Below are 16,285 nucleotides of genomic sequence, written 5' to 3'. Positions count from 1 at the left end.
TCTATCATCCGGTCTTCAACAAAATGTGGGTTCCACCTTAAGTGTCCTAACCTGAGAGCTTGATTTTGCTATAACCCTCATGGGGTATCTTTATGGAAATCTTTTATACTGCAATGGGTAAGTAAGGGCAAATCTTTTATACAGTATATGGTTGTTTCTATATTATTATATATTTTATATATTAAGCTAATAATAAAGTTGCAGAATGATGTCATCATGCTTATGAAAGAGTCGATTTTTGACTTATAGGAATACTTTCCACTTTCAACTTGATCAGAATTCTGCATCCACTTATCTTATACTAAACTCATTTTTGTTGGAGAGAATTGGCCTTTTTGCAAAATTTTGGGGGAGGAGGGGTGGCCTCTCCTCAAACATCATTTTCTTATAGCAACGTAAAATAGATATAAACAATCCTCAAAGGCTGCACGTACAGTCATTCTGCATTCTCTTTGCAAAAATGCTAAGAGGAAGTGTTTTCCTCCGGTTCTGCTTCCTTGCCCTTGAGTGTTGATGTGGGAGGTTAACTTATAGTGGATTGGAAAAGAAGAAAGAGCTGGCAGACAGACAGAATGATTAAAGTCGTCTCGAAAGGGAGGAAATAAATAAGGGGAGGGTGATCTTGTGGCTCCAAGACTGCATCCAGTACAAACCTTTTCTTTTCTAATCCTGGACCCTTTTCAGATTACAAGGACCAAACACCGGAGGGGTCCTTTTGAAGCAGATGAAAAGATTAACATAATATTAAAAAGCCGAGAGCCCGTTCTCAGGAAAACCCTTCAAAACCCTGCTGTCTCTAAGTGTGTGAAACAAACTCGCCATGTTGCATTTATTATTTTGCTGCCACCCTCGCCCCCACCAAATATTTTTGCATGGGTTCTGCCCATCAAAAGATCGTCTACCTTGGTTTAAATTGGATGGCTCTAATCAAATCAGTCCGCAAACTTTGTGTTCTGCTTTCAGGCCACTTGGTTATGAGATTAAGCTGCAAATGCTTATGGCTTTATTTGGGAGTTACTCCAATTGACGGGATTTAAGTGGTTTTTAAAGTCTGTTTTCAATTCCGTATTGGGCTGTGGCACAACTTCACTCCTTTATTATAGAATTATTTCCTTGATCCTCCTCCAAGGAGTTCAGATGGCCTAAATAAATTGTAACCTTACAACAACCCTTTGAGGCACACCAACCTCTGAGAAACACCTGCCAGGATTTGACTCAAGTCTGCCCTGTCCAAATGCGTAACTAGTAGGAATATTTTTTTTGAGGTTAAGAAAAGTATCAGATTATTACCAATCCATCTATCTTGCAGAAATAAGTGGGCATTTCAGCAAGTCTCTAAATTGTAATGGAACATCCCTGGTGTTTTTAATGAAAAAAATATTTAGCATTGCTTAGCAAATCTAGCTGTGCTTCCTGATTTAATTTTCTTAAAAATATGGGGTAGAAGCATATACTTATTTTTTTTTCCTTCAGGAGACAATTGACACCGATAAGCTTCCAGCTGATGCTACTTTTGATAAGGAAGGGCAGACTCCAGGACTGTTTTTGTGTCTCTTGGTGTGATCACAGTTGCCTGGAGATCTTTCTTAGTAGGCAACTAAGTAAACATCAAGGAGATTATTTGAAAATGATCTTCCCGGTATAGTGAAGAAGAGCAATCACTCAGGTGCCGTAATGTTAAGCCTCTCCGGCTGACTTTATTATCTTCTAGTTTGCAAAAGCTTATAGCTTGTGTCAGGACTGAACTGGGTAAGGTGTGTGTGTGTATGAGTGTGTGTAAGCCTTTTGGGCTACTGCGTACAGACAAATTCTCCTGGGATGGCTCCTGTAGCTACCTGTAGAACCAAGAGGGGCTGGTTTGTTGGTTCTGTTTGTTTGTTTTGTCTATCCTGAAGAGTAGAACTGTGGAGCTGTCAATTGAGGGAAATGTCAATTGAGAAAGAGGGAAAAGGACCTGGAGCGATAGGAAGAAAAAAAAGTGGCAGAGGGGAAGGGGGGGGGGGGGGAAATGCGGAGTTAATGAGAAGTGACAGCAGGCAAAGACTGGGAAGAGTTTAAAATGGATGGAAAGTGACAGCGAATGGGGAAGGGAAGCAGCCCGCTCGGTTGGGTTTGACAAAGGCAGCGCGGGGCGAAGGAAGCCACCTGCTCGTGCGATCGGCCAAAGATCCGCGTCCTTGCAACCCGAGAACCTGATCCTTCTTAAGCATCATTAGTCGCCCGTACAGCCATACAAGTCGCTCAGGTAAGCCACCTTGGCGGAGCCTTACAGGTGGCTTACCTGCAAGGCTCTGCAAAGCTTCCACCGTTGCGGGGCTCTGGGCCAAGGAGGACCAACGTCGCGGGGGGGGGGGAGCCGGCAGGAAGGCGAGAGGCGAGAGAGCGCGCAGGGAGGGAATGATCCTGGGAGGAGGAGGAGGATGGGAAGGAAGCTCGCGTAAGAGAGGGCGGAGGGGCGGGATTGGGTGGCTGGAGGCGGGGAGGGATCCGGAGGACGGCGGCTCCTCCCTTGGGGAAGGGGAAGGCAGCCACAGCCGTGGCTGCTGCTCACCTATCGCCAGGTTCTCCCCCCCTGCGCCCGGGCGCTGGAGAGACGCCGGGATCGGGGCCATGTTCAACCGCGCATCGCGGCGCCGACGATCCACCCGTGCCGTGAGTCCCCACATCAATGGGAGGGAGGGGACGGGAGGGATTGGGAATCGGACCGGGAGCCATCTCCTCCAGCCAGCCCAGCCACGGTGGAGGCGGCCGCGGCCCATTCGGAGTTCGAGGGTGGGGGAGGGAAAGAGAGGGAGGGAGGTCGGAGGACGAGGCCAGAAACGGCGCTGTAATGGGTGGGCGGGGAGAAGAGGCGGCGGGGCTGGTCCCAGCGGGGTGTAATTAACTTCATTCTCCCCAAAGGGAGGCGTCATGACTTGGGGGGGGGGGGGCGGTGGAGATCAGGACTGTATAGTAAAGGTACCGATTTCTCTCACGCCGAGGTTTCCAGGGAATCCTCCGGATAAAAAGGGATCCCCCGACCCCCACAAGGAAGAAGGTGCTCGGTTTACAGGGCAAAAGAGGGCAGGTGGCTCGGCCTCAGGGCTGCGACTCTGTGTGTGTGTGTGTGTGTGTGTGTGTGTGTGAGAGAGAGAGAGAGAGAGAGAGAGAGAGAGAGAGAGAGAGAGAGAGAGAGAGAGAGAGTGTCCAATACCTTGTCAGCAGCTCTTACGGAGGTATGTTGACAGCTAGGTGCTGGGTTCTGTTATTTCACCTCAGAGATCCTTGGAGGGGAAGGGCAAGAATAGAATAGAATGGATAGGATAGAATAGGATAGAATAGATACAATAGACTAGAATAGAATAAATAGATAGAATAGAATAGAATTCCTTATTGGCCAAGTGTGATTGGACACACAAGGAATTTGTCCTTGGTGCATATGTTCTCAGTGTACATAAAAGAAAAAGATACATTTGTCAAGTATCATGAGGTAAAACACTTAATGATTGTCATGGGGGTCAAGTAAGCAACGAAGAAACAATCAATATTAATAAAAATCTTAGGATACAAGCAACAAGTTACAGAGAAATTTCGGCTACCCCACCACATCCTATTAAAGAGAATATGCTGAGTCTGGGGCCTGGCAAGGTGTCCTGGGCAACCTCTAAAGTGGGGGATGCCAATTGACAATTTGAAGGACTGCCACTACAAAAGGCACAGCAAAAACACACAATATCCACAGGAGGGCCACCCAAAGGGGGGTATGTGCTAGGTTTTCCAAAGGCAGTTGCCATTGTCCGTGTGTGTGTGTGGTGTGTGCCCATGGTTTTGGAGGCCCCATTGTCTTTGTATTTTGTAAATCCAAGGTTAGGTGGCACGAAAGAGACTGTTTGGGATGCCTGTAAGGGATCATAGGATTTTTGCAAAAGGCAGCATAGTCCTCTCTTCTCGGTTTTGTCTACATACGCTTGAATCGACACAAAGCCTAGCGTGGAAAACACAACCCCAAACATCTGGATTAAGCCGGCTACTTGTAAAATATTTCTTATGCTCTTAAATCCAGGGCTTTATTTCAGGGGGAATAATGAGTGGGTTGGTTGAAAGAGGTGGGGAGGAGGAATTGTGGTAAGGGCAATAATTCATCTATATGTGGAGGGCCATAGCATTCCTTATCTTCTTGCTTTGAGATCCTGAATTGGGTTTTCTTAATAGATTGAAAACAAGCAGACAGGCTGTAGAAATTCTTAAGAAAAAGGTGAATGATACATGCATGAAGTTTTCTCACGTGAAGATGGGTATACATTCTTTTTATGTCAATGGTCCCTGAATATCCCTAACCTTTACACCTGGGAGCAATATCCAAAAGCGTCCAGTTGTCCATAACATCCATGTACTAAGTTCATTAATAAAAGCATAGGGAATCTTCCAGTGAGACTTTTCCTCTTAAAGCTGGAAGGTTTTGATAAAAAGTACTGTAAAAGGTTAGTGATGTTCCAAAGCATCAGGTTGGAGTAGCACCGAGGAGCCCAAAGTTTAATCCCACTCTCAACCATAGAAACTCCTTGATTTTTGATAATCATTCTACCTTGGTCCAACTTGCCCACAGAACGGTGAGGAAAAATGGGAGGAAGAAGCATAACGTGAAGGAAATGTGGGATGGGAATTTAATAAGTGAATCATAAGCAAAAAATGTCTGCATCTAGGTCCTTGCTGAAGGAGCATATACCATTAATTTTAGTATTTGTAGGAGGCACAATAAAAAGCACAGGGAGAGGCAACTTAACAGTATAATAACACGTCTGCATTGTTATTAGAGATATTTTAGCTTCCGCTCAATGAGGACCTAGGAGTTAAGCCAAAGGCTTCACAGAAGAGGTGGGGTTTGAAAGAGGGAGAGGTAGTAACAGGTGTTCAGTGAGGCACTTCCAGGCATAAGGAGAAGCAAAAGAGCATGGCCCGACCTGAATAAGAGCACAGGTAACTTTTTGATAGCTTAGAATGATTAATTGATTATGTGAAGATCTTTGCTGGAGAGACTTCAAGCTAACATTCAGGAGTTTGTGCTGGATGGTGAAGGGCAATGGCCTTTGTAGGCTAACTTCGGGTGTGTGATGCATGCTCTGGTGCTCACAACTATCTTCCAGCACCTTGATTTCATGCCTCATCCTTTGCATTCTTTGCTTGGGTGGTTGTCTTGCTCTGCAGAATGATAGGATGCTTCAGTGGAGAATCCCATAATTGGACATTCTTGTTTGAGATTATTGTAGACACTTGACCAGAGAGAGTCCTTTATTTGATGTATGGGCTGAGATGAAGGGGGTGCAGACAGATATTTCTGGACTTTGGTAGTTTTGCTTCTTTCAAAGATAAAACGCTTAATTGTCTCTCTACCCTGGGTTCCCTTTTCTAAGGCAATCCAAGTTAAGTCCATACTTGTCTTGTCTTGAGGACTGGGGACACAGTAGGTACTGGGGGAAGCTGAACAAAAATGGTGAGCATCTGTGAAGAAATGTAGGCAGCATTTTCTCTGCCATTTCTCTCTCCTGCTTTATCTGTTTTCTCCCCCTCACCTTTAATGAAGTTTCAGTGTGACTTTTGGAGCATTGCCTTGGAAGCTGGTAAGACCAAATTTTAAGGTGTAATAGGGATGGGGGGGGGAATCCAAATTGTGTAGGTAAGAAAGAAAGGGCATGAACGAGCAATGTTTTTGTAGAACTCGACTTGAGCCAATTTTCTGAAAAGCTGTAATGGGATTTCTATGTATCCAAATCCTTAGTAATAGTATTTTGCCTTTTCTTCTAACAAAGCTTTTTGGGTTGTGCTAGGCTATTGTGGAGAAGAATATAGAAACACAAATAGTTATGTGGTAGAATAAAAAGGAGTCACATAATGGTGGATCTCTAGTCTGGAGAGGAGGGGGAGGGAAAGGTTTCATATTTTGTCTGCCCTGGCAGATTTATCAAAGCATCATCTGATGAACTATATCCTTCCCCCTTGAAATCCCTTCTAAGCTGCAAACAGCTGGATAGGTATCAGTTAACAGATGTGAGAGGAAAGGAATTGCATTGCTTAGGGCAGTGTTTCCCAACCAGTGTGCCGCGGACATGGTCAGGTGTGCCGCGAGCCCGGCCTGGCTGGAGCTTCCCTGGCTGTGATGGGAAGTGAACTTTTGGAGCTCGGTGGGAGGGCGCTGGCCACTGTTGCTTTTAAGCTGCGTGGGCGTGCGCCTGCACAGTCATTAGGACCTCCCCCCCGCAGAAATTTTTGAAGTGGCGCAAAGCCACGCAGTCCTGAATCGCTCCCTTCTCCGGCCAGCAAAGTCGGCTGCCTGGGAAAGCGCCACCTTTGAAAAGCGCGCATTTAAAAAGCGCGCCGTTTTCCCAGGCAGCCGGCTTGCTGGCCGGAGAAGCGAGCGATCCGGGACTGCGTGGCTTTGCGCCGTGATGACAACGGTGCCGTGGTGGCCTCCAAGTGCCGCCCTTCGTGGCGCACCACCACCCGTTCCTGCAGGTAGAAGTCATGCGGGGTACTGGGAGGCGGAGGCGGTGCATGGCCGGGCGCTGAGCGCCATAGACACCTAGGAAGGTGAAGGGTTGGATGTGGCTGCTGCCTCTTAGGCGGAGGCGGAGGCAACGGCGGAGTTTGCGCTGGGGCCATGCGGGGCCGCTGATCCAGGGGGCCGCGGACCGGCAAGCCGCCCTCCACTCTCTCTCCGCTCTCTCTTTCTCTCTATGTTGCCGGCGTGGTGCACGAGAGAGAAAGAGAGAGAGAGAGAAAGGAGGGTTAGAGAGAAAGCAAGAAGGAAAGCAAGAGAGAAATAAGAGAGAGAGAGAGGGAGAGCAAGGGAGAGAGAAAGCAAGGGGGAGAGAGAGAGTGTGTGAGAGAAAGCAAGAGAGAGAGAGAAAGCAAGAGAGGAAGAGAGAGCGAAAGAAAGCAAGAGAGAAAGAGAAAGAGAAGGAAAGCAAGAGAGACAGAGAGAGAAAGCAAGGGAGAAAGAAAGAAAGAAATAGAGAAAGAGAGAGAGAGGAAAAGAGAAAGCAAGCAAGAGAGAGAAAGCAAGAGAGAAAGAGAAGGAAAGCAAGAGAGTGAGAAAGAGAGAAAGCAAGAGAGAGAGAAAGCAAGGGAGACAGAAAGAGAGAGTGTGTCTGAGAGAGAAAGAAAGCAAGAAATAGGGAGAGAGGAAGAGAGAAAGAGAGAAAGCAAGAGAGACAGAAAGAGAGAGTGTGTCTGAGAGAGAAAGAAAGCAAGAAATAGGGAGAGAGGAAGAGAGAGAGAAAGAAAGAAAGAGAGAAAGCAAGAGAGACAGAAAGGAAAGCAAGAGAGACAGAGAGAGAAAGCAAGGGAGAAAGAAAGAAAGAAATAGAGAAAGAGAGAGGAAAAGAGAAAGCAAGCAAGAGAGAGAAAGCAAGAGAGAAAGAGAAGGAAAGCAAGAGAGTGAGAAAGAGAGAAAGCAAGAGAGAGAGAAAGCAAGGGAGACAGAAAGAGAGAGTGTGTCTGAGAGAGAAAGAAAGCAAGAAATAGGGAGAGAGGAAGAGAGAAAGAGAGAAAGCAAGAGAGACAGAAAGAGAGAGTGTGTCTGAGAGAGAAAGAAAGCAAGAAATAGGGAGAGAGGAAGAGAGAAAGAAAGAGAGAAAGCAAGAGAGACAGAAAGAGAGAATGTGTCTGAGAGAGAAAGAAAGCAAGAAATAGGGAGAGAGGAAGAGAGAGAGAAAGAGAGAAAGCAAGAGAGAAAGAGGAAGAGAGAAGGAAAGCGAGAGTGAGAAAGCAAGGGAGACAGAAAGAGAGAGTGTGTCTGAGAGAGAAAGAAAGCAAGAAATAGGGAGAGAGGAAGAGAGAGAGAAAGAGAGAAAGCAAGAGAGAAAGAGGAAGAGAGAAGGAAAGCGAGAGTGAGAAAGAGAGAAAGCAAGAGAGAGAAAGCAAGGGAGACAGAAAGAGAGAGTGTGTCTGAGAGAGAAAGAAAGCAAGAAATAGGGAGAGAGGAAGAGAGAAAGAGAGAAAGCAAGAGAGACAGAAAGAGAGAGTGTGTCTGAGAGAGAAAGAAAGCAAGAAATAGGGAGAGAGGAAGAGAGAGAGAAAGAAAGAGAGAAAGCAAGAGAGACAGAAAGGAAAGCAAGAGAGACAGAGAGAGAAAGCAAGGGAGAAAGAAAGAAAGAAATAGAGAAAGAGAGAGGAAAAGAGAAAGCAAGCAAGAGAGAGAAAGCAAGAGAGAAAGAGAAGGAAAGCAAGAGAGTGAGAAAGAGAAAGCAAGAGAGAGAGAAAGCAAGGGAGACAGAAAGAGAGAGTGTGTCTGAGAGAGAAAGAAAGCAAGAAATAGGGAGAGAGGAAGAGAGAAAGAGAGAAAGCAAGAGAGACAGAAAGAGAGAGTGTGTCTGAGAGAGAAAGAAAGCAAGAAATAGGGAGAGAGGAAGAGAGAAAGAAAGAGAGAAAGCAAGAGAGACAGAAAGAGAGAGTGTGTCTGAGAGAGAAAGAAAGCAAGAAATAGGGAGAGAGGAAGAGAGAGAGAAAGAGAGAAAGCAAGAGAGAAAGAGGAAGAGAGAAGGAAAGCGAGAGTGAGAAAGCAAGGGAGACAGAAAGAGAGAGTGTGTCTGAGAGAGAAAGAAAGCAAGAAATAGGGAGAGAGGAAGAGAGAGAGAAAGAGAGAAAGCAAGAGAGAAAGAGGAAGAGAGAAGGAAAGCGAGAGTGAGAAAGAGAGAAAGCAAGAGAGAGAAAGCAAGGGAGACAGAAAGAGAGAGTGTGTCTGAGAGAGAAAGAAAGCAAGAAATAGGGAGAGAGGAAGAGAGAGAGAAAGAGAGAAAAGCAAGAGAGAAAGAGGAAGAGAGAAGGAAAGCGAGAGAGAGAGAAAGCAAGGGAGAGAGGAAGAAAGAATAAAAGAGATAGCAAGAGAGACAGAAAGAGAGAGAGAAAGAATGCAAGAGAGAGAAAGCGAGAAAGGAGGGAAGGAGGGCGAGAGAAAGAGCAAAAAAGAGAGGAAGGAAGAAAGAAAGAGGGATGGAGAGAGAGGGAAAGAAAGAGATAGGGGAGAAATAGGGCGAAAGGGAGAAGAGAGGGTTTTTTTGTGCAAACATTTTTATTATTTATTTATTTATTATTTAGATTTGTATGCTGCCCCTCTCCCCCCCGCTCCCCCCCCGCTCAGTGTTCCCCAGGATTTTGTAAGTGTGAATAATGTGCCGCGGCTCAAAAAAGGTTGGGAAACACTGGCTTAGGGATTGTGAGCACTCTAACACAATGGTTGCTCCTTCTGCTGAGAAATAGTGAGTGGCTGCTTTGGTTGTTTGCTTATCTTTATGTAAAAAATGCAAACATTTGCAGAATGCACTTCTCAAACAAGATTTATTTTTATGAATGTTAAGGGTTGTTTCCTTTTGTCAACTGATGGAATTTAACAATAACAACTATATCAGGGTTTTGGACATGTGCAGAATGTTCTCATTCTGAGGGGTACATTCTATTCAGTATGGGATTTTTTTTTTCTAAATCCTTATGGCAACTTAGAAACATAGAAACATATAAGATTGACGGCAGAAAAAGACCTCATGGTCCATCTGGTCTGCCCTTATACTATTTCCTGTATTTTACCTTAGAATGGATATATGTTTATCCCAGCAATGTTTAAATTCAGTTACTGTGGATTTACCAACCACATCTGATGGAAGTTTGTTCCAAGCATCTACTACTCACTGTCAAGAATTTTTTTTAAAAAAATGTTTAAATGCCACTTTCTTTCCTTCAGTTTGGGCAACTGGGACGACGAAATGTTAGCCAGGCAGAGATCCTAGTTTACAGGTCTCTTTTCAATTATTTATAAAACTGGTAAAGAAATACACACTGCCATTGTACGGAAAGGTAAGAAAAGCATAGGCTGTAGTGCCAGTTGTGAGTTAAAGGGGATAATTTGAGGCTTCAGGGGGGAAAATAGTTGATGGATAGTTCAGGAATCGCCTTTAAAAAAAAAAAAACCCTTTCCTCTTGATTTCACCTTTTCTGACATTCTCTTGGCCTGAGGACGCCAGTAGGGAATAAAATACTCGAAACCTCTTTTTTTTCCTGCCCAGTTCAGGCGGGGCTTCAGTGAAGTTTGCCTGGGGGGGAAATGGGAGCGGTTCCCGGCCCTTTCTCCCTCTCCCTTCCGAGCGCGTTGCCTCCCGCTTGCTTCCCCTTCATTCATCGCGCGTTGGCGTGATGAAATCCCCAAACGAAGGAGCCAAAATGGACGGAAAGCACCCAAAAAAAAAAAAAACACCGTCCGGGAAAACTCTCATTCCTCAGCCGATTCAACTCTCCTTCTCGTCGCGCTGGCGTAGCCGCTCCGGTCTTCTCCGTCCCGCGTAAAAACTTCCCAAGGCGCCTTTTGCTTTTTTGCTTGCCGACTTTCCTCAGTCACCTGTGGTGGCAGGCAGCCAGCGCCTGGCCTTTTCCTGTCTCACTGAATACACAGAGCAGGTCGCGGCCTGTGTGTGCGTTGCGTTTCCCCCCCCACAATTCCCTGCTGGTTCCTTACGGCTTCCTTGGCGTTCCCTTTTCTACGCCTGTGCAGGAGCACGGAGTTTCACCCGCAAAGCTCCTTGCTTAGCAGTTTTACTAGCTTCCCTCAGCTGGCATGGAGGAAGAGACACTGCCACGAATAGACACGGGGACACACCCACACCCACCCACCCACCCACCCACATACAAACACACACACACACCATTTCCTCAGCAGCACTGGTTGGTGGTGACAAGACAAGAGGAGAAGGAGTAGGCATTGCCAGAAATAAACATGGACGCACACACCACGAATAGACATGGAGACACATGCGCGCACACAGAGAGACAAACAGACAGACAGACAGACAGTAGGACTGCTTGGTGAAAAGGTAAAGAGGAGAAAGGGAATAGACATTTTCACAAATAGACATGGATACACGTATGTGCGCAAAGAGAGAGAGAGAGAGACAGACGGACACACAGCAGCACTGATTGATGGTGATGAGACAAGAGGAGAAGGGGAATAGACATTGCCACAAATAGACACACAAATAGACAACATGTGTGTGCACAGAGAGAGAGAGAGAGAGAGACATAGCAGCATTGGTTGGTGGTGACAAGGCGAAGAGGAGAGGGGGATGCTTCTAGCATCTAGTCTTGACTCCTGGTCCTGGTGACTGTCTGAACAAGTCCTTGCAGGTTTTTTTGGCAAAGCCTTTTTGGAAACGGTTTGCCTTTGCCAGCTTCCTAGGGCTCAGAGAGTGGGACTGGTCCAAGGGCTTAAGAAGCCCTTATTAAAAAATATCCGCCTTGCTTCAGACAGAGCCTGGCCAGAGGATTTGAAGGTTGGCTTCAAGCCATCCCTGTTCCTTTTTCTGGAAAGCGAGTTTTGGAAATAGAATTCTCTTATTTGTATACCCAAATTCAATTCAGCCTCCCAGGTATAGTATAGGTCAGTGATGGCGAAGTTTATGGCACGGGTGCCACAGGTGGAAAGTGGAGCCATATCTGCTGGCACGCAAACTGTTGCCGTAGCTCAGGGGTAGGCAAAGTTGCCTCTTCTATGATATGTGGACTTCTACTCCCAGAATTCCTGAGCTAGCATAATTGGTTCAGGAATTCTGGGAGTTGAAGTCCATAGATCATAGAAGAGCCACCCTTGCCTACCCCTGCCCTAGCTCAACTCCAATGTACATGGGGGTGGCAGCTAACTAATTTTTGGTTCACACAGAGGCTCTGGGAGGGTGGTTTATGGCTTCCAGAGAGCCTGTAGGGGGATGGGGGAGGGCATTTTCACCCTCCCCCGGCTCCAGGGAAGCCTTTAGAGCCTGAGGAGGGCGAAACACGACCTTACTGGGCCCACCAGAAGTTGGGAAACAGGCCGTTTCTGGCCTCCAGAGGGCCTCCGGGGTGCAGGGGAAGCTGTTTTCACCCTCTCCAGGCATTGAATTATGGGTGTGGGCACACGTGCATGCGTGATAGCATGCATGCACACTCTTTCGGCACCCAAGGAAAAAAAGATTTGCCATCACTGTTATAGGTGGTCCCCAAATTACCATTACAATTAACCCCCATTGCTAAACAAGAGAGTTGTTAAGTGAATGTTGCCTCATTTTACAACCTTTCTTGCCACAGTTGTTAAGTGAACCAATATTATTAATGTGGATGTTAAGTAAATCGCTTCCCCATTGACTTTGCTTGTCAGAAGGTTGTAAAAGATCATCACATGACCCTGGGCCATTGCAACTCGTCAATACATGCCAGTTGCCTGAATTTTGATTATGTGACCATGAGGATGCTACAATGGTTGTTAACTCTGAAAAATGGTCATAAGCCACTTTTTTTCAGTCACGCTATAACTTCGGTTATTGGTTGAGGACTTTCTGTAGTGAAAGCCTACCTAAAAATATAGGCAATTCATGGGAATTGGTGAACAATGTTGTTGGGAACCTGCTGGGACTAGTTGTAACACATTTGGATTGGCAGCACCGATGCATCCTCATCTGTGGATAGAGACAACTGGAATGGTTGGGGTCAGAAAGCACCAATGGGTACCACCTGGTTAGATAGAATACTGAAAAGTGGGTCTCACCCACTTGCGGAAAATTCCTGCTAGTAAATGCTGGCAGGTGGAAGCGGGCTTTGTGGTTAAATAGGAACACTAGGGTGGAGCCATACTGGGAACGTTGAGAATTGTGACATGGATGCCATTGCTGTTTGGGTGGTTATTTCTTGCCTTTCTGTCTTACATCAGCTGCCTGAACTGGAGGACCCTGACCGGGGCCAACCGTGTCAGGCGTGTGGGGAGCAGTGCCCAGGCTTCCTAGTGCATGGATGGAGGTAGGAGAATGTATTGTCCCTCCTTTGCTCCACCAAGACCACCCTCGTCCTCCCCTTCCTCTATGCTCCAAGTGGCTTTTCCATCCCGGCTCTCTCTGGTTTACTGGGCTGCCATATGTTGTTTGCATTCATTGCTTAGGGTCATTGTGCTTTTCTCACCCTGACATCCTAAATCTGGCATCTAGAAGTTCTCAGTATTCTCAACTGGCATGGTCTATTATAGGTTGTGTGGGCATCAAGTTGAAGAAGTCTGATTTTACCTGCTTTAAAAAAAAAAATCTCTCTAATTTGGAAACCCATATTTAGCTTGCACAAACAATACAAACTACACTTTTCTGTAGAGTCCCTAGGGCAATGGTTCTCAACCTGGGGATCAGGACCCCTTTGGGGGGGGTCGAATGACCATTTCACAGGGGCCACCTAAGACCATAGGAAAAGACAAATTTCCCATGGTGTTAGGAACCGAAGCTTCTATTCTGGCACCTTGGAACATACTTTTACAATCTAACCTTCCTGCCAATCAGCTCTGTTGGGAGAATTGGCGCTACACTTATGGTTGAGGGTCACCACAATATGAGGAACTGTATTAAGGGGTTGCGGCATTAAAAGGTTGAGAATCACCGCCCTAGGGAGTTAGGCAGCACACAAATTGAAATAATAAATGAATAAATAAATCCTTACAAGGTTAGACTGTTGCCTTCATCCCCCTATATTTCTACTCGTAAGACTTCTAGCCAAGTACAGTATATCTAGAAGAGACCAGGCTTGGGAGAATTGTTAAGGAATACACATATTATTGCATATGGAATCAGAAGTTGACTTCTGAATAAACATGCTTAGGGCTGCCTGATATGCTCCCCACTCCCTTTAATTCATTCTGACATCTGCCTTTTCTGCTTGTACTCCTTTCACTCTTCCTATTGTTTTATTTTAAGTGTTTTGTGTTTGGGTATGGGGAGAGGGATTAGACTGATAAAAGCCATGGGATCCTGCAGATGTTGCTGTGATGCTATCCAAGTAGAATTTCAGAGAAATGAATTAAAACATTGTCTCAGCCTTGTATCTTTTCTTCTCAAGTTGTTATAGTGCCATGCTCCCCCCCCCCCTTATATAATTTTCATTTGTTTCTCATTGCTCTTTTCACATTCATCTTTTTTTCTCTTTCAAACATTTTTTCTGGATTCAATTCCTCCCCCTCCCAACACTGACCGTTTTCTTTTCTGAATAAAAATCTGCACGGAAGCAGAAAACTAGAGCAATTGAAGAATATTTTTATTCTCTCTCCATTATTTACTATACACCCCCTTCATTTTATAGCCCGTGTTGTCCCTTTGCATTTCTTTATTCACCTCGATTATCTTACTTCACCACTGGTTGCCTTTCCCCCCTAGCTTCTATCAGCCAGTCTCTGGGAAGAGAAGCTTGAGAATTGCTTCACCATCCACCAGCTGTACTCTAATCTCTATTGAACTGATGATAACCCTATTGTGAAGGTTGAAACATAGGCTGTGGCATTCTTCCTATTGTCCTGTTATAAAGTTTGGGGGATCCTTAGTTGTAGTCTGAGTTCAAACAAACATAATACATATGAAAATCCATTTAGTTTTATAGATAGTTGTAGAAATTTGTACTGTACATAAGCTACTTTCAGATTGTAGTTTAAGGGGTGGGATAACACTAGCAATAATAATAAAATACAAGAACTTGATATTGGTATGGAAAAGCATAGGTTTTTTTTAAAAAAAATCAGCTATTGATAATTTTGGGCTCATTTCAGTTTCAGATTATTCACGCTATTTTGATTTCCACAGTAAAACTGGTTGAACCTTGTGGTTAGCCAGTTAGTTATTAAATATATTAGTTATTATCAGAGGGTTTATAGGTAAAGTCTTGAGGAACTATTATTATTATTGTTGTTCTTATTATTGTTATTATGTTGTTGTAGTTATTATTATTATTATTATTATTATTATTATTATTATTATTATTTCAACAATACAACACAGCAAACGAGATCACTATGCTGGATTTCGTATTTTATCACTAGTCGGGCGCTTCCCAAGCACCTAGGACTATATCATTATCATTATCACCATCAGCATCAGCAATTAACAGGATTCTATGAGATTTTTGTTTCTTGCAGCTTCTGTTGGTTCTTCCAAGATTTAGATCACTATAAGCCTTTTCCTTCCTGTGTAGGAAGATCTGCCAGCACTGCAAGTGTCCCCGGGAAGAGCATGCGGTACGCATGGCCCCTGTCGACTTGGAAAGGATGATGTGCCGCCTCATTTCCGACTTCCAGCGCCACTCCATCTCAGATGATGATTCTGGCTGTGCTTCGGAGGAATACGCCTGGGTACCTCCAGGACTCAAGCCTGAACAGGTGATGCCATTGGTTCCATTTTCTGAGACTCTACCCAATCTGCAGCAAGGCAAGAGAAGGTCACATGTATTTTTGGTGCAATCTGTTTCTAGCTCCCACCCCGGTTTCATAGGTTTGCTACCAGTTCAGTCGTCCTGGCTTTTTCCAAAGATTTCTGGGAATTGTTCTTAGTTTTTTACACATATCCTGCCTTGTCTGTTTTGCTTGAACTACATCTCCTGGTATTCTGTGGGAGAAGACATGACTGTTCCACAACACTGCAATCAATAGCATAGATTTGTAGTCTTGAACATCCTGGTTTATTTTCTTTGAAAGAAATAGAGAAAGAAAGAAAGAGAGCAAATAATTGAAGATAGAAGAGGTGTTTCGGGGAGGCCTTACTACTGAATCTTTCTGGGCCTTGCTTGCTACATCTTTGGGCATGAAGGATTCAGTAGTAAGGCCTCCCTCAAACTTAGCATTTCTGTCTTCTCATTCTTGCTCCTTGCTCAAATCCCCAGTTATTTCCTATCTTTCTTCCTCCACTTCTTTCAGATGATAATAATCACTTTTCAATGGCTGTGCCGCATATTGCTCTCTTACTGTAGTGTTATTAACTTTCCTTGGTATAAAACTGGATGTTTTCAAGAAGTGATTGGACAGTCATTTGTCCAGAGTGGTATAGAGTCTCCTGCTTGAGCAGGTGGTTGGACTAAAGGACCTTCCAACCCTGTTGTTCCATTCTAAAAGGGGGAAGGAAATCTCAGCAAGATTTCAGTACTTTATTGGATTTAACTGTCCTAATTTCTGGATAGCAAGGTTTTGAATCTCACTGAAATCTTCATTCAGGGGACTCGTGGTTTTTTTTTTTAAGGTATGTAGCTATACTGATGCTGACATTGATAAAATGCGGTGAAGAAGGCAGGAAGTTTAAAAGGGATAGAATTAGTTTAATTACAAAGCAGTAACTACCATTTTGGGTGTATGTATGTGTATTGTGTCACCTAATTGTTCCAGTATAGCCAGGCTGCATGTAATCTGATTAGTAAACTCTTGTTTTAAACTGATTAAAGAGAATCATTTGTAGTATTTTCTGTTGTTTCTTATCAGAGTTTTCATTGCAGAAAGTATTTACCA

At 44.7% G+C, this 16,285-nt stretch overlaps 2 protein-coding genes across 4 annotated transcripts in view; one reads left to right on the top strand and one right to left on the bottom strand.

Moving 5' to 3' along the window:
- Nucleotides 1-2,763, bottom strand: part of ALAS2 (5'-aminolevulinate synthase 2) — a 35,287-nt gene extending 32,524 nt beyond the window's left edge. The window contains exon 1 of the mRNA XM_070741246.1: nucleotides 2,552-2,763. Coding sequence (XP_070597347.1) covers nucleotides 2,552-2,715 — 164 coding nt within the window. The 5' untranslated portion in view covers nucleotides 2,716-2,763. The remainder of the gene's footprint in view (nucleotides 1-2,551) is intronic.
- Nucleotides 2,459-16,285, top strand: part of PRICKLE3 (prickle planar cell polarity protein 3) — a 38,528-nt gene continuing 24,701 nt past the window's right edge. The window contains exons 1-3 of one of the 3 annotated variants that reach the window (XM_070741243.1): nucleotides 2,459-2,652; nucleotides 12,701-12,786; nucleotides 14,986-15,169. In XM_070741243.1, coding sequence (XP_070597344.1) covers nucleotides 2,611-2,652; nucleotides 12,701-12,786; nucleotides 14,986-15,169 — 312 coding nt within the window. In that variant the 5' untranslated portion in view covers nucleotides 2,459-2,610. Of the gene's footprint in view, nucleotides 2,653-4,907; nucleotides 4,957-12,700; nucleotides 12,787-14,985; nucleotides 15,170-16,285 lie in introns of those variants that run through there. The other 2 variants (XM_070741244.1, XM_070741245.1) reach the window with 2 other exon arrangements.

This window comes from Erythrolamprus reginae, chromosome 2, assembly GCF_031021105.1.
Source record: "Erythrolamprus reginae isolate rEryReg1 chromosome 2, rEryReg1.hap1, whole genome shotgun sequence".
Taxonomy (NCBI): domain Eukaryota; kingdom Metazoa; phylum Chordata; class Lepidosauria; order Squamata; family Dipsadidae; genus Erythrolamprus; species Erythrolamprus reginae.
Note: the sequence above shows the minus strand (reverse complement) of the source record. Positions and strands in the feature narration are given on the sequence as shown.